At 31.4% G+C, this 23,996-nt stretch overlaps 1 protein-coding gene across 1 annotated transcript; it reads left to right on the top strand.

Annotated features, from left to right (window-relative positions):
- Positions 1-230: 230 nt before the first annotated feature.
- Positions 231-6,794, top strand: LOC139875229 (uncharacterized). The gene is made up of 5 exons (XM_071862571.1): positions 231-386; positions 1,521-2,107; positions 2,204-2,359; positions 5,866-6,008; positions 6,493-6,794. The coding sequence occupies exons 1-5, from the start codon at positions 231-233 to the stop codon at positions 6,792-6,794; spliced, it is 1,344 nt and encodes a 447-aa protein (XP_071718672.1).
- The last annotated feature ends 17,202 nt before the right edge of the window (positions 6,795-23,996 follow it).

The following is a 23,996-nucleotide window of genomic DNA, read 5'->3' as shown; positions in this document are numbered from 1 at the left end:
CAGATGAGGAGATAACGGATGAAGGGCAATCAGCCCTCCGACCAGCGAGACAGCCCCGCACCAGCGTATCGTATTCCTTACCCTACCCTCCACCTCAGCTATAACTATATTTATTTCTGGAATATTTGAATGATCACTTATGATACTCTATTACTTTATGTGTGTACGCCCGATTTAGGGCATAACTACTTTATGTTTTTAAGTATGTATGATATTTAGAATAAAATTTCATGAATAAAACGTCACAAAAAACGACAATCGAGACCGTACGAGATGGAAGCAGGACTTGGAGCAAGGACGCATTGAACAAGGATGACGCTGGTACTAGAATTGAAGAATCCATAATTAGCACGCCATCCGACTGCACGCCTTGCAACCATATTGGAGTACTACGTCTTCACCACTTTTTCACATAGAATATACGCAAACTACTATACCACTTTAAAAACTAAGTGTGGGATTGGCAACCCCACCAACATAAACTTTTAATAACATAACGCCTCTTTTAAAACCTAAAGTGTGGGATACGTCGTATCCTTAACATTGAGGACAATGTTACTTCAAAGTGTGGGATAGCAAATGTTGCACATAACGATTCTTGTAAAATCCTCAAGTGTTGGTAAAACTAAATTTTTCACCAAAATTTAAAACTTTCCAAACTATAAAAACACTAAGGATTATACAATTCTATAAAAGATCAAAAAGTTTTTGCTACAAAATAGACAAAAGGGTAAAACAAGGTTAAAAACTTTTTGAAAAATCAAACCAACTTTCCAAAAGAGCATTGCATAACGAAAGGCAAAAATCAACCCATTATAATTGTTGTGAGGCACCCCCAAATAAGGCTTTATAAGCACTCATTTTTAGTGCTTCACTATACTTCCGTTGAGCACGCCGGTGTTAACATCTCGGAATCAGAAATTGCTCTTGATCTACATTTCGGAATCACACATTTTGACAAGGATGACTAAGTTAGAACCTCAGCCAATTGTGAAGACAAAAACAACCCCTACTACACATCTTCGTTTCCATCTTCATTCCACAAATCCATTCACCTCTGCTTATCTACTCTATCCGCTTCATAAACAAAGAAATAAATCCCGAAAAAATCATTCCTTTCGAGAAACCCTCTACAATATCGCATTAGAAAAAATGCGAGCATCCGAGCCAATTATCGAAGAAGACCGCCAATGAAAGGAGACCTCGAAGATAAAAGCAAAAGATGCTTGTTGAATATATATATATATATATATATATATATATATATATATATATATATATATATATATATATATATATATATATATATTTTGAATAAAGGTTCTGAGGGAAAAAGAAAATCAGGAATCCAAGAAAAGGAGCAAAGATTCCTACGCATAAGATGGATGACACTGTTTCCAGGTCAATTGATAGTGATGAACTGAGGAAGTATGGTGAAAAAATCGGATTGAGGTGGTCTACCTCGGTCCCTCATTAAGTTGTGATCTTTCCTGTCATTTTTTTTATTGTTTTTAATGAAGATCATATCATTAAATGTTCGTGGCTTCGCGGTTAAAGGGAAATTTGGGTGGGTGCGTAATATTTGTTTCAAGGAAAGGCCTTGCATTGCGGTTTTGCAAGAAACCAAATGTAAGCCCATCTCGGATCAATGGGTACAATCTTTATGGGGTGACTCTAATTTCGGGTATATGCAAAAAGAGGCGGTGGGTAAATCGGGGAGGTTATTAGTAATATGGGATAAAAGTGTGTTTGATGTAGAAAGTTCTTCATGTTGTGAGTTCTTTTTGGCTATTAGAGGAAGGTGGAAGATGTCCGGTGAGGATTCAACAATCGTAAATGTTTATGGTCCTCATAATGATCGTAGCAAAAAATTGATGTGGAGATTATTAGATAAACTTATAAATAGTGTTAATTATAAGTGTCTTTTATGTGGTGATTTCAATGAGGTGTGGAGTAGTTCGGATCGTTTGAATTCTCAATTTCACCAAGGCCGGGCCGATAGGTTTAATGAGTTCATTCTAGTGAATAATTTAATTGAAATACCTATTAGTGGGAGGAAGTTCAGTAGAATAAGTGATGATGGGTTAAAGTTTAGTAAGCTTGATAGGTTCTTGGTCACGGATGGATTTCTTAACCTTTAGGAGGATCTTTCGATTATTGCATTGGATCGTAATTTATCGGATCATTGTCCATTGATTCTTAGGGATAGAGTTATTGACTATGGTCCGAAGCCTTTCAAAGTTTTTGATGAGTGGTTTAATTGTCTTGATGTGGATGTCATAATTAGAGAGGCTTGGGAACAACCTATTCGAGGGACTAGGAAAGATTGTGCGTTTAGTGATAGATTAAACAATGTGAAGTTGGCCTTAAAATCTTGGAGTTATATAACAACCCTCACTTTTCCATTCTGAATTTACCAAATTGCCCTTAAGGTTTCATTGTCATATTCTGTGTATTATCATTACGGTTGTTATTCAGATATAATAAGCGTCCGAGTGATTAAATGCACTGTAAATTAATGCTTGTAATTAATAACCTAAAACCTCAACCTCATATATTAATTAAAACCCTAATCTTATAAACCCTAACCCTAATATTAAATTATGTATATAAACTATATATAATATTAAGTGGTGACAAATTATAAATTAAAAACTAATAAGAACAAAGTAAAAATGTATAAAAGACATGGACTAATAATTAAATGACTAAATAAAAATGTATTTAAATAAATGTAACATTAATAAAAAAAATATGTATAAAATATATATAGATACAGAATGTCGAAAATAAAATATATATATATATATATATATATATATATATATATATATATATATATATATTACAAATATATAGATAATAATTCGGTTAATAAAAAAAGGGGGAGAAGAACTTGATTCTTAAGCAAACTAATCCTAGTCTAATACTAATACCCCTCATTGATCTTCAAGTAATTCAAGTGGGATTAGGATTTCCAAAATCTCTATAAATAGCTTCATGTTTTCCCAAGTTTAACACCACAAAATAAACCCACAAATCCCCTTTCATTAGCTGCTAGTCGACAGGTTTTTAGCAGCTTTCTTTCCATCTGTATCGACTCACAAAACAGCCTCAAACAACCTCCTAGTCGACACCCTTTCAGCCTCCACTTTCTTCACCCATTCATCACAAAAAACCACCACCATCCGCCACCTTCTGCATCCCTCATCCTTCACTCTTTCACACCCCAAATAGCCCTTTTAATCTCCTATTTTCTACTGTACTTTACGAACCACAACAGCCCATCCCCTTCCTGATTTGTTGCTGCAATCGTGATCAAGACAGCCCTTTTAAATTGACGACTTGCTCTTGTTTTTCTTGCTGTATTCGTGACCCAAAACAGACCCAAGTTTGGTCCATTGTTGTTGCTGTTCTTGCTGTTTCTACGAACCAAAACAGCCCAAGAAAACTCTTGTTTGATCGTGATCTCCTGCTGGATACTTGCTGCTGTTTCAGTCCACAATCATCATCATCTTCTTGATCTCTATCTCCTATTAAGGTAGCCTTAAACCCTAACTAGATGTTACTTATTAATTAACTTACTTTAAGTGTTATGAACTTGTAAAAATAAAAATAAAGATGATAATGAATAAGTTGAATAATGATATTGAACTTGGTTAAAAGATAAAAGAATATGATTATGATTTTATGTGTTAAGAATTAATGATTTAGTGTTGATTATGATTAAGTATGTTAATTTATTAGTGATAAGGTTAAGAAGGATATAATGAAAGATTATGATCTTGATATATAAACTAATGGTTAGAAGATTATGAATAAGTTATAAAATAGATTATGATTATGATTATTAAGAATGCATGTTGAACTATAAGTATTATGAATAAGTTAATAAGAATGTTAAAAAGTTATGATTAATAAGAATAGGTATTAAGATATGGTGCATGAATGATTAAGGATATAAAGCTAGGTAATAGATAACGATTATGAATATGAATTGATTATGATAAATGTTATTAGGGTATGTTTATGATAAAAAGTTTATGATTTAACGTGCATGAGTTTGATTAATAAGTAATAATGATAATGATATACATGCATGCATACATGCATACGTATGTATGTACATGCGTACATTGTAGATATATGTGTGTGTATATGTAAATATATACATACGTGTATATGTATGTGTATGTATGTATGTATATGTACATGTGTATGTATGTATGAGTGTATATATGTATCATGTATATATTATGAGAAATTACAAGGTTGATAAGTAGTTATATGTATATATATGTACCAACTTCTAATGTATATGTAACACATACACATAATATATATATATATATATATATATATATATATATATATATATATATATATATATATATATATATATATATATATATATATATATATATATATCATTTAGCTATAAACATGTACATGTATGATGATAATAAAGAATATATATGTATGTAACATATAGGTGTATTTATATATATAACACATGTAATGATAAGATTACATAAAGATTGATTAATTAGATAATAATAATATTATTATTATAACCTATGAACTAACTATATAGTAACACCATAAGTTACACTAAGTATATTACCACCTATATATATAATTAATAAGTACATTAATAATTTGTTATGTGTATACACTTATAAGGTGAAGGTTTTAATTAAAGATAACATACAAAGACTACAAACATCACCGCTCCATGTGGCCTAGGGTGGTCCTTATTGCCTTATGGGAACCGCTTGTGGATTTCGAATGCCATGAATTAGATTCTGGTCAAGAATCCTGGGCGCCCGGTAACAACAGATCATTCGAGTGACTTGCATGTTAGCAACGATGTTTGGACGAGATTGTACAACATCTTTGTTAAGAATTATAACCCGAACTTCTTAAACTATAAGCTTACTGTAAGTGGAAGCTTTCCATAAATAGTAGGTTTCCAAAAATTGAAACTTTTGAGAAATAGGAACTTTTCTCGAAAACCGTCACTGTTAATATAGTTTACTATATTAATAAACAAATTTGTGTCTGTTAGACATTAACTAATCAAACATTATATCTCTAGGTTGAGATCTCTGATTATACTCCGTTCATACTACTTGCGTGGAATCTTACTTGCTTCTAAGGTAAACTTCATAGCCCCGCTTTTACATATTTATTGAATTTTATAAATCTTGGGGTAAGACACATGCTCGCTTTTGAAATGATTTACAATTTAGACACAAGTGCCTAAACTTTTTGATATGCAACCTCGTGAGACTTTTGTTAACTTGTATTGAATGTATCTTTACATGCAAATCCCCACCATAATATCGTTAATTGCTGGAATTGAAATTTTGCAAGCTTAATTATTATGAGTAGGCCTATTGAGAGTGACGTCTCTACCCATTGGCGCGACCGTCAAGCGGGTACATAATAATGACTGTCGACACCCGTATAGTGTCAGGTGTTAATGTTTAGTTCGATATTATAACTCATGGCATATTCAATATTTTAATGTTTTGAAGTAAATCTTGTGGTCTAAAACTTATTATGATTGTTAAACCTATGATGTTCACTCAACCATTGTGTTGACATTTTAAGCATGTTTGTCTCAGGTGAAGATTAGCTTATGTGCTGCCCTATGGTGCTTAGCTAGCTGTTGCATTGGAGCCCACATATTAGACTTATCATTTGTTATTTACATATGAATGTTTCCGCTGCAAATCAAATTTTTTTAAAATGTCTCATGTAGAGTTGTTCTCGCTTATATATACTTGTGTTGTGATATAGTGAAGTCATATTTACCCCGGCCCTATTTGGGGGTATGACAAGTTATACAAAATTTGGTAGTCTTGATAATGAAATAAAAGAGCTTAAAAAGGAGGCAATGGATTGGGAATTAAAAGCAGAATTTCATCCGCTTAGTGATTTGGATCGTGCATCATGGTTAGATTGTAGACGGCGTTGGGTTGAAAAAGAAAATGTCAAAATGGGTATGTTGAAACAAAAGGCGAGAGTTAAATTGATTCTTGATGGGGATGAAATTTCAAAATTCTTTCACGCTTCAATTCGTCGGTAGTACAATAAAAGTAATTTTCGTCGTATTATGGTTGATGGTGTATGGGTTGAGCATCCGGGAGTTGTAAAAGACAATGTTTTTAATCATTTTCAGAAATTATTCTCTAAAAATTCAGCTTGTAAGCCTCAATAAACGCCACTGTTGGGCTAACACACTCCATTGTTGGGCCTGTTGGTATTGGCAGGCTCGGTAGTCATCATTCTGTCCAGCATGGTCTTCGATATTCTGACATTGGGACAGAATTTCGGCTAACAGAGGATGAATCTAAGGGTCCTGAGGTGATGTTTTCGGAAGAGGAAATATGGGGAGATATAAATGAATGCATGTGTAATAAAGCGTCCGATCCGGATGGATTTAATATGCGTTTTTTCAAAAAAAAAATTGGGCCATAATTCCAGAAGACCTAGTGGCGGCTTTAAATTGGTTTTGGTCAACGGGCGAAATTTCGGAAGGTTGCAATGCATCCTTTATCACGCTTACTCCTAAGAAGACGGATCCGGTGAGCTTACATGATTATAGACCTATTAGTTTGATTGGAAGTTATTACAAAATCATCGTGAAGTGGCTTTCATTGAGGATTAGGAAAGTAAGACCAAGCCTTGTAGGTTTTGAACAAAGCGCGTTTATTAGAGGTAGGAATATAATGGATGGTGCACTTATAGCAAACGAATCTTTTGAGTTTTTAAAAATAATCGCGTAAAAAGTATGTTGTTTAAAGTTGATTTTGAAAAGGCGTTCGATAGCCTTAGTTGGGAATTTTTAGATGATATCATGGGATTTATGGGGTTTGGTGTTAAATGGAGGGGTTGGATTGAATCGTGTTTAAAAACGGCTTCAATTTCGGTTTTGTTAATGGTTCTTCAACAAAAGAATTCAAACTCGGGAGTGATGTGAGACAAGGTGATCCTCTTTCGCCTTTTATAACAACCCTCACATTTCTATACTTGAATTGACTAATTTGCCCCTAGGGTTGTTATCCATACTTAATATATGATTAAATTCGATGTTGATTAAATATTTATTTTTTGTCGACACATTTTGTTAACTAAAATTTATACTAATTATATAAAATAACTTTAGTTAATATTAATATTAATGTGTATTATATATAAAACTATATGTAACATAATTATTAATTAAATGATAAGTTATTTTAATCATTATTTATAATTTTAGCTTACAAAAAAAAGAAATAAGATTTTTTTTATAAATTAAATAATGAGCCCATGAATTTTGATTAAATATTTTCAAAGACAAAACATATTAAAAACATTTTTAACATGTTTTCTTTTTTTGTCAAAATTGGCACCTTTATTTTATTTATATTTTTTCTTTTCACCAACCATTTTTTTCCTAAAAATACCCACTTCAATTTCATAAAAACTTGTATCAAATCTTTGGAAAAACTCTCTCACAAACTTGGGAAACTACTTGAGGTATTTTCTATATATTTTTATCGAATTGCTTTTATTTTTTTGTATATTCTTTATAAATTCGAAATTAATATATATAAATTATGTTTATATGTTATAATTAGTATTATAAGTATTATGATGTATAAAAATAATTTTGATAATTTATGGAATATTATTTATAATTAAATACGAATTATGTAGTATTTAAACGTAAAAACAATGTAAAATTTGTAATAAATATTTTTAACCAAAAATAAAATATATATAAATTTTTCCGAGTTTATAAAACTTATATAGATCTGAAAAAAATTATAAAAATAATTACTTGGGTTAAATTGATAATTATTATATAATTAAAATCTATTATTATGTAATTTGAAGGTAAATTAAGAATAAATATAAAATTATAAAAATATTTTTTTTTAAATATTTTTTCTACAGGTTATTAGACTGATAGAAACTTATAAAAATTATAAAAATAATTGTTTGGATTTATTTAGTAATTATGTAGAATAAAACTTGTTTTGTGAATAAATTAAGGGTAAAAACAAAAATAAATACAAAATATAATAAAAATGTTTTCTTAAAATTTTTTACTGATTTATATGATTAAATAAGACTATAAAAATTATGTATATAATTTTTAGATATTTAATTAAGTATTTAGACATTTTTTGATAATGTTTGGTTAATAAAACACTATTATCTTTGAAGTAATTTAGGTATTTATTTAAAGGTAATTATATTTAATATATATAATACATACTAAGGTATAACTAAATATTAAATAATACTTAGGTTATATAATCACATATATAATTATTAAGTACATTAATAATTCGTTGTGTGTATACACCTATAACGTGAAGGTTATAATTAAAAGATAACGTGCACTTTATACAAACCTCACCGCTACTTGTGGCCTAGGGTGATCCATGTTACCATTACGGGATGCTTGTGGATCTCGAATGCCAAGACTTAGATTCTGGTCAAGAGATCGTGGGCCGCTCGGTAACAATAGATCATTCGAGTGACTTGCATGTTAGCAATGAAGTTTGGGCGAGATTGTACAACGTCTTTGTCAAGGATTATAACCCGAACATTCTTAAACTAGAAGCTTACTATAAGTGGAAGCTTTCCATAAATAGTAGGTTTCCAAAAATAGAAACTTATGAGAAATAGGAACTTTTCTCGAAAACCGTCACTGTTAATATAGTTGCTATATTAATAAATAAACTTTATGTCTGTTAGACATTAATTAATCAAAGATTATATCTCTAGGTTAAGATCTCCGATCACTTACTCCGTTCATTCTTCTTTGCGTGGAATAACTTACTTGCTACTAAGGTGAACTTCATAGCCCCTTTTTTACTATTTCATAACTGTTTACAACTTGGGGTGAGACACATACTTGCTTTATAATTGTTTTACGCTTAGACACAAGTACTAAATTGTTAACTATGCTGTCATGCTTTGATTCATGCTAAATCCCTACCGTAATATCATCAATTTCTACGTTTAAATGCAAACTTAATTATTGTGAGTAGGCCTATTGAGAGTAACATCCCTAACCATTCGACCGTTGGTCTTTGGTTACACAATAATGATTCCACGATACTGACAGTACAAGGTGTCATAGGGTAAATTGTTTAGTAGCGATATTACAAACTGCAGCAACACTTTTAGATTGATATATCTATATTGATCAATTTTAAACTAAATCTTGTGGTCTAAAACTTTGGATATTATTTATAAACCTGTGAATTTCACTCAACTTTTTTGGTTGACAATTTAAGCATGTTTTGTCTCAGGTGATGATTGAGCTAGCTGTTTGCAACTTTGTGATGATAGATTTGATGCTTGCATGGAGTCCACATCGCATATTATATTTTAGTTCATAAACATTTATTTTACATTTTAATAATAATGTAAACATTTATTACTGCTTCCGCTGTTTTATTAAAAAAGGTTTTATTTAAATAGTCTCATATAGAGTCGTTCTCATTTATACAACTGTGTTATGATATGATTGGTCACAATTACCCCTGGTCCATTATGGGGGTGTGACAGATTGGTATTAGAGCAGTATTGTTGTAGAAAATCAGGATTGCATTTTAAGTGTGCCTTATATATTTAGGTACCTTAGCAATGTAGGACTACAACTTTCCTTCACCATAGTGCCTTTAATTGTTGCCTTTACTTGCCAAATGTTACACTATACTTTAGAAACTTTACTTATCCTAGAATGCCGAGCTAATCTAAGAACTCTGCTCATTCTCCTAAGTACTATTCAATTCCACCACCACATTTAAATGCGACACCGTTCTCGACATTCCTATGTCATCTATCATGGTTTTGTGTATTACATATGTATTACATGAAATATTATCCATGAATTTTTAAAACTCCTATATTTGTTACAATTCATAATCAAACGTATATAACTCCCTTTTATATCACGTACCTATATGCCTTATGCCTTTATGCATTGGTTTGCGAATCGGAAAATGTCATTGAGTTATCGAGAATCTCAAAGACATTATAATGTCATCACTACTCATATTCATTACTTTTAAATCTTTGATTTCTCGTTATTTTTTATCATTGAAGTTTCTTGACTGATGGAATCTACGAAACTCTAGAATGGAAGGGTTTGGATTACCGATTTAAAGGATCCTATAGCTCAAGCCCCTAGACCTGAATAGGCCATTACGAATTGAAAGTCTTTAATCATTATCTGATTACATACTTATCATTTTTTAATCTAGACACGTCATGTAACACCCCGTCAAAATCGCCATTGACGCGGATGTTAACTCTGGTCCCAGTGTTTGGCTTGACTTCTAAGTAACAGTAGAGTTCTACAGCGGAAGCAAAATATCTAAGTACCTGAGATAAAACATGCTTAAAGTGTCAACCAAAATGGTTAAGTGAACAACATAGGTTTATAATATATAGTTTTAGACCACAAGATTTAGTTATAAAGTTTAATCAGTTCGTTAGTAGTGCTGAGGTATATGATATCGAAACTAACCATAAGTTACCCTAAACACATCACGTTCGTGTCGTTGAATCATTATTATGTATCCATTGACCAGCGGTCATCCGGATAGAGATGTCACTCTCAATAGCGCTACTCACAATAACTAAGCTTGCCAAAATTCTAGCAACTAACGATATCATGGCAGGGATTTAGCATGAATCAAAGGATGTTAGCACAGTTTGAACTAATCAAAATAAAGTTTTCATGTACTCGTGTCTAAGAGTAAAACAGTTTAAAAGCAAGCATGTGTCTCACCCCAAAGTTATAAAACATCTAAGAAATAGTAAAAAGCGGGGCTATGAAGTTCACCTTAGTAGCAAGCAAGAAATTCCACGCAAGTAGTATGAACGGATTATGTAATTGGAGATCTCAACCTAGAGATGTAATGTTTAATTAGTTAATGTCTGATAGACATAAAGTTTGTTTATTAATATAGCAAACTATATTAACAGTGACCATTTTCGAGAAAAGTTACTATTTTTCAAAAGTTTCTATATTTGAAACTTACTATTTATGGAAAGCTTCCACTTATAGTAAGCTCCTAATTTAAGAATGTTCGGGCTATAATTCTTAACAAAGATGTTGTACAATCTCGCCCAAACTTCGTTGCTACCATGCAAGTCACTCGAATAATCTATTGTTACCGAGTGGCCCAGGATCTCTTGACCAGAATTTAAGTCTTGGCATTCGAGATCCACAAGCGTCCCATAATGGTACCAAGGATCACCCTAGGCCACAAGTAGTGATGATGTTTGTAGTCTTTGTACGCTATCTTTAATTATAACCTTCACATAACAAGTTATTAATATACTTATTTTATATATATATATATATATATATATATATATATATATATATATATATATATATATATATATATATATATAGGTGATAATATTACTTAGTGTACTTAAGGTGTTACCATATAGATAGGTGTATAAGTTATACTAATAATAGTATTATTATTTACTTTAATAATCAACTATTATGTTACATGTATGAATATACATATATGATAGATACATATATATCCTTTATTATTATTATACATATATGTGTTGATAAGTATATAATATATGTATATATTATATGTAAGAGTTACATATACATAAGTATAAGATGATACATATATATATATATATATATATATATATATATATATATATATATATATATATATATACACACACTTATTACTTCTCTTTTTATATTTAAACTAACCTTATATAATTACACAATACACACTCATACATACACACACACACGTACATATACATACATATATACTCATACATATACACGTATGTATACATCTAAACATATACACAAGCATATATCTACAATGTATACATGTACATACGTACGTATGCAGCATGCATGTATATCGTTATTATTACTACTTTACTAATTCAAAATATCATAACTTTTTATCATAAGTATAACCTAATAACATTATACTACATGATTAATCATTACATTAATATTTATCAACTCTAATCATAATCTTTTTATAGTTAAACCTTTTCAACCATGTTCATCTTATTTATTAATCATCAATCATAATATTGACTCATATTCATAATCTCTAACTTAATAATCTAGTTTTATGATCTACATAATTATTTATAGTTTATATTCATAACACCTTATTCATAATAATTAACTAGTTCAATATCATAATAACTTAACCATAATACTTATAATTCAACATTCTTAATCTTATTTATCATAATCATAATCTTTAACTATTTTTATCAAGTTCATGATCAATTTATAATCATACCTATTATCACAACATACCAACTTAAAAGTAATAGATTAAAAAGCAAGATCAAATTAGGATCCTAGATATACCTCAACAAGATTAGAATCAAGAAGAGGTGATGAACATGGACCGAAACAAACACGGAAATCCAGCAGCAAAACACGACCCAAACAGGAGGGTTTTTGGGTTGATTTGTCACGACAGAAACCAGCAGGTACAGCAGCAAAACCCAAAAAAATGCAGCAACAATTCAACCCAATTGGGGTCTATTTTGGCTCGTCAGAAACAGCACAGGCAGCAGCAACAATAGTCGACTTGGAGGGCTGTTGGGTGGTGGTTTTTCGGCTGAATAACAGGAGGTAAAAGGGCTGTTGAGTGGTGACTTTTACAGCTAAAATTAGCAGATGTTGTGGCTCGAGCAAGGCAGCAGAAAACAGGAGCTAGCAGCTATTTTTGGACTGCACAAAAGTGGCGAAATAGGGGCTGTTTTGTGAGGTGTTGTGAGTCGATGCAGGTGATAGTTTAGAAGGCTATTTTGGACGTCAAAAAGGATGGTGATGATGATAAAAAGGCTGCCGAATATAAGCACAAATGAGAGGATTTTTGGTGAGTTTATTTGTGATGCCAAATAAGAGAAAACATGATGCCTTTTTATAGATGTTTAACAAGACTTGTGATCATGTTAGGATTCTAGGGAAACTTGATAATCAAGGACTTGGATTTAGATTAGAATGCAAGTAATTAGAGTTAGGCTAGGATTAGTTGTTTTGATCGAGTTAATTTCCTATTTTTTTACAACTAGCCGATTTGTTTGTAATTTATATATATATATATATATATATATATATATATATATATATATATATATATATATATATATATATATATATATATATATATATATATATATATATATATATATATATATATATATATATATATATATGTATATATATATATTTAAACCGGCATTTACTTATTTATTTATATTTTTTTATTAAAGTTACATTTATTTAAATTACATTTTATTTAATTATTAGTCCCTAACTTATTAACTTTTAAATTTGGTTCTAATTAGTTTTTAATTTTATAAATGTCACCATTTAATATTATTACATATAGTTTATATTATTAATTTAGTATTAGGGTTAGGGTTTAATATTAAATATTAAATGATATTAGGGTTTAGCATTTAATGCATATGGTTAGGTTTAGGGTTTAAAATAATATCAGGGTTTTATTATTAATTACTTTATTTATTTTATCTGGATAACAACCCTAATGCTAATACACAGAGTATATGTAATACCCCGTCAAAATCCACTAACGGAATATTAACTCCTGGTCCCACAGTTTAGCGGTCACGCCCTCTATATGAGACGTTTCCGAAAAATATTCTCATTAATCATTAAAACAAAGTCATTTATTAAAGAAAATGTAACTGGAAACATTTGACGCCAATGACTAATGTAAATGAACCCAAACATCTTAAAGAAAAACTGTTTAAATGCGAATATATGTTCTTGAAATGAAAATGATAAACATGCTGGACGTCGTCCAGTTCTAGCAGCAAACAGCATATAACTTCAAATAAAGCGGAACCACTAGCTCTATGTACCTGAGATGAAACATGTAAATGTCAATGAAAAACATTGAGTGAATCTACAGGTTTAGTAAATCATTTCTTAAGTTAGGCCACAAGATTTTCTTAGAAAACATCATTGGAAAAGTATACATTATCATGAGCACTTAATTATAAAGCTTTAACCTTTGCGTGAGTCGAGCACACGTCTTTAGTTTACCCTATACTGGTGATACACCGATCAAGTGTACGTGTTACAACTACATAAGCACCTGTTTAACGTTGCGGTGAGGTTTGTCAAACCTAACGGTACCGTCCCTATAAGTCGAGCTTACAAAGTAATTAATATAATCAAGCTAAGGGATTTTTGATCTGAACTCATATGTATATTCTTAGTAAGTTACTTGTGCTAAACACGTAAAACATTTGTAAAAAGCATGCATCTCATCCTTGTAAAAACGTAGTAGGGACTGTAGACTCACCTTAGCAAAAGCACTCGTAAAGATCTAAGCAAATCGTACTGTTGTCGAAACTCTCTACTGAACAACGCAACCTAATCAAGTAAATCCTCTTAAGTATACACTAATAGGTCAAACTTCGTCAACCCATAGTGTACGCAAAGTCCTAGTGCTCAGACTGACTCAACGAACAAGTAAAAGTCAACTAATCCAAGCAAGTCAACCAAAGTCAAACCAAAAGTCAACTCGGTCAAAGTGGTCAACAAAAGTCAAACATCTCATTAGGTCATGCAAACATGGTCAATAAGTCAAACCTAAGTCATCTAACATGTTATAGCTCGTAGTTTAGCAAATCGCATTTTCCGCATCTTGTAACATACTCTAGAAATTCATACATCGTAAAGAGATACATCCATAACACATAGCACATAAATCATATAATTATGATCAACTTCAAATCATAACTAGACTTAAAATCGATTACAAAAAGTCCAGCCAAAGCCTCATACGATGATTAAAAGTTAGAAGTCAGAAGGGATCAAGTCTCAGTTCATTACATAAATTTCTGCTCACGCGTCAGTTTTTAAACATTTTTCAAAAAATATAGAAAATATATTTTGATGAACGGCCAATTGGTGTCATCTCAAAACATCTCAAAATTTAAGTGATAATATAATCAGAAGCATTGCTTTATCTAATTCGTACAGATTTTCAAAACATTACAGACTCATCAGTTTTTGACCATCAATCTGACATATCATTTAGACGACCATATATCTCATGGAAAATCACGTTCTCGTAAGTTCGCATACAAAAGAAACATGTCAAGTAACATATAAAATAACATATTCAAGAAGATCAAAGTCTAAATCAATTCCTAGTTCATTCTATAAATTTTTATTTGAACTTAAAAACTGATTCAGCATACTTTACAAATCAAATATTCGTTTTATCATATCGGGAGCATTACATTACATAACTTTTCACAAGGAATATAATAGTACACTTTATATAAGCTAAAACAAAAAGCATGCAACTCAAAAAATTCGGATATAATGCAAACCCTATCGAAAACTTCGATTAAGCATATCTTGAGCATACGATAACGAAATCACGCAAAATCGGAGTCTAAAATCAATAACTTTTCGATATCTTTCTAATTAAACATATTAAAAAGTCAGATCTTATACTAATTTAATCAGATCATCAATAAACAAATTCGTTTTTCGATCATACAACGTTAATTACGCAATCAATCAACAATTAACAACACTAGACATCATTAATTGAGTACTAGACTCTAATACACTATGTAATTGATCAAAAAACTGAATTCATAAGATTCGGGTTTCTAGTTATACCTCAAATGATTAAATCGAACACACTAACGTGTAGAGAATGACTAAAGGAACGTCTTTCGTGTACGGGGTTTCTTCAAAAATCAACTTTTGAGAGTGGTGGTGGTGATGTGGTGGCCGACGGCCAAAGAGAGGGAGAGGGGAGGGAGTAATCGGCCAAGAAAAAAATAATGGAGGTCTCTCAAGTGCTCTAGCCTTTAATATGTTGGGTTAGGGCCTTAATTTAATCCAACTAGTGACCCACTAATCAAAATTAGTCCACTAAGGGGGTTTGGGTATGGGTTCGGCCGAATGGCCCTTCTATGGGGTCTCGGGCTCAGTTTTGCTTAATCAATCGTACGCGCGTGGTCCGTTTCGGGTGCCGTCAATCGTACCGGGTCTCCGGAACATTAACTAGTCGTTGAAACGCAATCACCGAGTTTAATTCATTAAATAAATAATAAATTAAAAATAATTTTCTTAAAGTCAATAATTATCGAAAATAATTATTGTGTCGTTTTTCTGAGTTACGTAAACTGAAAAGCTTTATAGACGATAAACTTAATCGTAACGTTTCTAGTTATTTCGCTAAATAAGTTCGTAAATTAATAAAACATGTTAATTCAAACATTCCTCTAATAAGTATGTATTTAAGTCAATTAAACACACAAATCTGAGTAATCACCGTTAAATACTTAATGGACAATTAACGATAGTAAACGAAAAAAGTCGGGTTGTTACATTACCCACCTGTTATGAAAAATTTCGTCCCAAAATTTTAGTGGTCATCTGCCGTAGTCGTCTCCTCGGGAAGCAGTTGCGGATACTTAAGCCTCATCTGATCTTCACGCTCCCACGTGAATTCCGATCCTCTACGGGCATTTCATCTAACCTTTACCAGTGGAATTATGCTTTGCTTTAGTTGCTTAACTTCGTGACCCATAATCTCAGCAGGCTCTTCAATGAAATTAAGCTTAGGATCAATTTGCACTTCATCTAAAGGAATCACCAAACTTTCATCTGATAAGCACCTCTTCAAACTGGAAACATGAAAAGTATCGTGAATCTCGCTAAGTTCCTGCGATAGCTTCAATCTATACGCTACCGGTCCAATTCTGTCGGTAATCTCAAACGGTCCAATATACCTCGGACTTAACTTTCCTCTCTTTCCAAAGCGCACTACACCTTTCCAGGGTGACACTTTGAGCATAACCTTGTCTCTAACCTAAAATTCCAAATCTATCCTTTTAAGATCTGCATAGCTCTTTTGACGATCTCGTGGTATTTTCATTCTTTCTCGAATCTGCACGATTTTCTCAGTCGTTTCATGTACAATCTCAGGACCAGTTAACTGACTATCTCCTAACTCAGTCCAACATAAAGGTGATCTACACTTTCTGCCATACAGTACTTCAAAAGGTGCTGCCTTTATACTTGCGTGATAACTATTGTTATAGGAGAACTCTACTAACGGTAGATGTCAATCCCATCCAATTCCAAAATCAATCACACATGCTCTTAACATGTCGTCTAGTGTCTGAATCGTCCTCTCACTTTACCCATCAGTCTGCGGATTGTAGGCTGTACTCATGTCTAAACGAGTTCCCATGGCATCTTGCAAAGCTTGCCAAAATCTAGATGTAAATCTACTATCTCTGTCGGATATAATGGATAGCGGCACTCCATGTCGTGAAACTACTTCCTTTAAGTAAATCTGTGCCAACCTCTCCATCTTATCCGTTTCCTTAATCGGTAGAAAATGAGAAGACTTGGTAAGATGATCAACGATAACCCAAATCGTATCATAACCTCCTATCGTTTTAGGAAACTTAGTGATAAAATCCATTGTAATATTCTCCCATTTCCATAGGGGAATCTCTGGTTGTGTCAACAAACCTGACGGTTTCTGATGCTCTGCCTTAACTTTAGCACAAGTCAAGCACTTACCAACATAAGTAGCGATTTCAGCTTTCATATTAGGCCACCAATACAGTTCCTTAAGATCTTGGTACATCTTGTCGGATCCAGGGTGAATAGAATACCTCGTCTTATGTGCCTCTTCTACCACTAGTTCCCTTAATCCGTTAAACTTCGGTACCCATATCCTGTCAATAAAATACCAGGTTCCATCATCTCGAATAACAAACTTCTTATTAATTCCTCGAAGTGATTCAGTAGCAACGTTCTCTTCTTTCAACGCCTCTAGCTGTGCGTCACGTATCTGAGAAGTAAGGTTCCTTCGAATAGTCAAGTTCAACACTCTAACTCGAATAGGCTTAACTCTCTCCTTCCTACTCAAAGCATCTGCCACTACATTAGCCTTACCAGGATGACAGCTAATGTTGCAATCATAATCGTTCAACAATTCAATCCAACGTCTCTGTCTCATATTAAGTTGTTTCTGATCGAAAATATGATGCAGACTCTTGTGATCAGTGAATACAGTGAACTTAGTACCATACAAATAGTGTCTCCACATCTTCAGTGTAAAAACTACAGCACCAAGTTCAAGATCATGAGTCGTATAGTTCAACTCATGTATCTTCAATTGTTGGGATGCTTAAGCAATCACATTCGCACGTTGCATCAACACGCAACCAAAACCTTGTCGTAAAGCATCGCAGTAGACTACGAAACCCTTGGTTCCTTCGGGCAAAGACAAAATTAGCACAGTCGTTAACTTCTCTTTTAACAACTGGAATACAGCTTCATGCAACTCGGTCCATTCATACTTCTTACCATTGTGAGTCAATGCTGTTAATGGTCGGGCAATAGTAGAAAATCCCTCAATGAATCTTCTATAGTAACCAGCAAGACCTAAAAATTGTCGTATCTGCGTTGGCGACCTAGGAGTCTCCCATTGCTTTACTGTCTCTATCTTCACAGGATCAACTTGAATACCATTGACTCGTACGATATGACCTAAAATTTGCACTTCTTGCAGCCAAAAGTCATATTTAAAAAATTTCGCGCACAACTGCTCCTTCCCGAGCAACTCTAGTAACAAACGGAGATGTTGCTCATGCTCTTTCTCATTTTTAGAATATACCAATATATCATTGATAAACACTATAACAAACTTGTCTAGATATGGCTTACACACACGGTTCATGAGGTCCATGAACACAGTCGGTGCGTTCGTCAATCTAAATGGCATTACGGTAAATTCATGATGACCATAGCGTGTCCTAAACGCTGTCTTTGGTATATCTGCTTCCTTCACTCTCATCTGATGATAACCTAACCTTAGATTAATCTTATAATAACATGCTGATCCTTGCAATTGATCAAACAAGTCATCAATCCTCGGCACTATTCTTGATAGTCAACTTATTTTGTGACAACCCGGAAATTTCCAACCAAATTTAAACTTTAATCTTTATATGTTTCCGACACGATAAGCAATATTTGTTAAGTTAAATTTCAAGAATTTTAAACTATGTTCATACATTCATTCTACCTCGACCAAGTTCCAACGATTCACGAACCATTAAACGAATATGATTATATATGTATATGTGTATATATATTATAACTTGAAACGTAAACAAAATATTAGATTAAATACTTTATATGATTGTATCTGTTTCAAAATGTTTATCAATAGAATTAGAAGATAAGATCAAATGATTGAATTATCAGATATATTGAATTATGATTACAAGTCTCTGTTGAAAGGCCCAAGTTGATTTGAGAAATCTTTCCATTTTAACAATATTCGGAAAATGGTAAAGTGATTTATAAATAAGAACAAATTGTCAATCATTGAGAACTAGACAAAGTATAGTGGAAGATTGAATCGCATAAAGACTCGATTGATCTATTTAGTTTCAAACGTACAAAAACATTTTCAGTTTAAAAAGAACTTTATTATTAAAACGTATATAACTTTTATAAATATCTAGAACCACCTTTGACAACTCATTACTTAACTAGTATGATAAAGATAATGATATTTATATTTTATTTTATATATATAACGATTTAAATTAATATTATATATATTTATACGCGTATTATACGTACATAGTTTTATACTTTTACTATACTTAAACTTTACCTTTACTTTATTTTTACTTTACTTTAACTTTAATAATTCACTTTAATAATTCATACTTTAATAATTCACTTTAATAATTCATACTTTAATAATTTACTTTAATAATTCATACTTTAATAATTCACTTTAATAATTTATACTTTAATAATTCACTTTAATAATTCATACTTTAATAATTCACTTTAATAATTCAAAAATCTATTATAAATAGAATTCAATAGGTTTCATTATTTCATAGAAACTTGAAAATATTTTTCTCTAAACTCTCTCAATCGATTTACATATATATATTTACTCCGTATTATTTCAAGATATTATTAATATACATAAAATATTACGACGGAGTGCTGTCCGAGTGATTTCGAAATTGTTTTTCGAGTGGGATAGGATTAAGGAAATTATGGGTTATAGCTATGGAGGTGATTGAGTATGGTTCATAGGTATGCTCGTGAGGTCATATTGTGTTTATCATTTCCGTTGCGTCTACGTACCTTTCCTGCAATATTAAATCTCAATATTGATACGTGAGTACTCATAATTTAACTTTTACATACTAATAGTGTATCCCTGACTAGTGCTCGAGTATTTAGGATTATGCATGCTTGTACTTTTGATATTGCCCTTAGACAGGTTAGGTTGAATGTTGAATTAGTTACACTTGCGGTTGAGATAAGGTATAAGATATGCATGTCCTTGGAAAGCTAGCGAAAAATTAAGAACTTTTCCTTTAGATATCGAATGGTTTCGATGAACGGATTAGAAGTTATAATCAATTGAATTTTCGATATTTTTATTAAAAATGATTATTATTATCGTCGTTTTTATCGTCGTTCTAGTTTTATCTTATTATAATCATTATTATTATCTTTATCAATAAAAGGGATTTATCATTAAAAATTGTTATTGTTTTTATTATTACTATCGTTATTATCGTTAAAGTTATAATTAGTATTATTATTATTATTATCCAATTATTATTATTATTATTATTGGTATTATTATTATTATTATCATTATTAATATATATATATCATTATTTAAAAATGGTTATTGTTATTGTTATTATTATTATTACTATATTATCATTAAGATAATTATTACTATTATCGTTAATAATGTTATAGTAACTATCATTATTAATATTAGTGTAATTAAAACAAATATTTGTAACACCTAATTATTTTGATTACTATTATTATCATTATTATGAACACGATATAAAAGACGATTAAAAGTTATTAAACGAAACGATTAGGAAATAATGGGTAAGAGTATCATGATGAAATTAAAATATTATAAGATATTGATTTAGATAAAATTATCGTTCTTATTATTTTTATCATTACTATTATTATTAAAAGTATCGTTAGTATTAAAACTATCATTTTAACAAAAATTATCATTTTAATAGAAATGTCATTGTTACTATAAAATACCATTATTATTATTATTTTAAATAGAATTATTATTTTTAAGATAATATTAAAAATTATCGTAAATATTAAAGTTATCATAATTAGAATTATCGTTTTATCTAATGTCATCTTAGTAATTATAAATATTGATATTTTTATAATAATAATTATTATTACAAAATAATACAACTTTTACTTACTATCATTATAGATATTATTTTATCAAATAAATATGTGATACAAACATATTTTACTACGTGTAATAACTTACTTTAATAATACCTATCATATTATCTTTATGATATTAAATGAACCCTATAAATTTTATTACTTAATATATATAAAAGTATATTTTATTATATAAATTTAATATAAAATTTTATTTATTAATAAATAAATTATATTATTTACTCCAATAAATCTTTTAAAAATATAAAACAACGATATTTAAACTATATATTAATCATGTATAGATTTTTGGAAATTATTTTGAGTCAAATTTACTTTTGTTGACTTTTGCATATTAGTCTCGAGCATTAGGATTGTGGTACACTATGACTTGACCTAATTTGTTAGACAAATATTGACCAACACATAAATATATATAATTAATTTAGGTTCGTGAATCCGAGGCCAACCTTGCACTTGTTCAATGACGTTATATGTATTTTTACTACGAAATACAGTATGGTGAGTTTCATTTGCCTTTTTACCCTGTATATTTTTGGGACTGAGAATACATGCGCTTTTATAAATGTTTGACGAAATAGACACAAGTAATTGAAACTACATTCTATGGTTGAATTATCGAAATCGAATATGCTCCTTTTTATTAAAGTCTGGTAATCTAAGAATTAGGGAACAGACACCCTAATTGACGCGAATCCTAAAGATAGATCTATTGGGCCTAACAAACCCCATCCAAAGTACCGGATGCTTTAGTACTTCGAAATTTATATCATGTCCGAAGGAGGATCCCGGAATGATAGGGGATATTCTTATATGTATCTAGTTAATATCGGTTACCAGGTGTTCACCATATGAATGATTATTTTTGTCTCTATGCATGGGACGTATATTTATGAGAACTGGAAATGAAATTCTTGTGGTCTATTAAAATGATGGAAATAAATGATTATGATAAACTAATAAACTCACCAACCTTTTGGTTGACACTTTAAAGCATGTTTATTCTCAGGTGTTAAAGAAATCTTCCGCTATGCATTTGCTCATTTTAAAGATATTACTTGGAGTCTTTCATAGCATATTTCGAAGAACGTTGCATTCGAGTCATTGAGTTCATCAAAGATTATTATTAAATCAATTTATAGTTGGATAGTGGATATTATGAAATGGTATGCATGCCTGTCAATTTTCGTTGTAAAGAAAGATTGTCTTTTAAAAACGAATGCAATGTTTGTAAAATCTATCATATAGAGGTCAAATACCTCGCAATGTAATCAACTATTGTGAATCGTTTATAATGTATATGAACGGGTCCTTTCAGTTGGTATCAGAGCGGTGGTCTTAGCGAACCAGGTCTGCATTAGCGTGTCTAACTGATAAGTCGATAGGATGCATTAGTGAGTCTGGACTTCGACCGTGTCTGCATGTCAAAAGTTTTGCTTATCATTTTGTGTCGAAAATTAATTACTTATCATCCTCAGGAAATTACCTGCTTATCATTTTTAGTCTAAGACACGTCTTGCTGCATTGATTGCATGAATAGTGTATAGACAAAAATTCATATCTTAGTATATCTGCTAAATCATATCTTATCGTATCTGTTACTTTAAACTTTGCCTGACATATCCCACAAAGTCCTCCGTAATCTACGAAATCTTTTGATCTATATATATATATATATATATATATATATATATATATATATATATATATATATATATATATATATATATATATATATATATATATATATATATAATTAGAATACCATCCGTTAGCCAAAATCATTTCATAAAAAAAAAAAAAAAATATTCTTTATCCAATCGTACGAAATGGAATTCGTCATCAGTTCAAGTCACTCAGATTCCGAAATGGAATCCCATTCAAGCTCCGAAAGCAGTGTGACCGGAATAGATCAACCAATCAGTCATCACCTATTCTGGATGAATTGGGGATAGGTTCGTAGCCTCCTCAATCATTGAAGACAAGAAGAAGGTGATCCCTTCCATTCACCACATTGCCCTCTTGAGGAAGAACCTGAAGCACTTACCGGCGAACCTGTCCGAAACACCATGTTCTCGCTCATTTCCAGAGTATCTCGTCACAATTATATATTACATCAAATTTTAGATTTTATTTATCCGCTCGTCCGAACCGACAATCACCCCGGTGTAATAGAAGAAGTCAACGAGCTTCGCGCTCGGGTAGTGGCTTTGGAGAATATGGTGCAGAGATTACAAACACCAGCAGCAGCATCAGCAGCATAACCAGTACCACCATCATCAACGCCAACAGTACCATTACCACCTCCAATCACAACCGCGTTGTAAACCTCAACTTCACAATCTGTCCCACGAGCATCAACGTCATACGCACCATAGATACCAAGGAGTACCAACAACAATAACTGACGAAGTATTAATTCATAACGTCATTGGAGAAACATTCTGCGGCGATTATGTAATCTCTAAAGTCTTAGAGATTATCTAATCTAGCCCTAACCATAAATCAGTTAAGCGAACCAAAAATGATAGAAGGAAGAGTAGAAACCCTGACAAAAATGGTGTGTGATTAACAAGCTAAACTTGCTTTACCAACAGCATCAGCAGTACCGTCAGAGTTACCAGCATCGTCAGTACAG

Source organism: Rutidosis leptorrhynchoides, chromosome 11 (genome assembly GCF_046630445.1).
Source record: "Rutidosis leptorrhynchoides isolate AG116_Rl617_1_P2 chromosome 11, CSIRO_AGI_Rlap_v1, whole genome shotgun sequence".
In the NCBI taxonomy this organism is placed as follows: Eukaryota; Viridiplantae; Streptophyta; class Magnoliopsida; order Asterales; family Asteraceae; genus Rutidosis; species Rutidosis leptorrhynchoides.
Note: the sequence above shows the minus strand (reverse complement) of the source record. Positions and strands in the feature narration are given on the sequence as shown.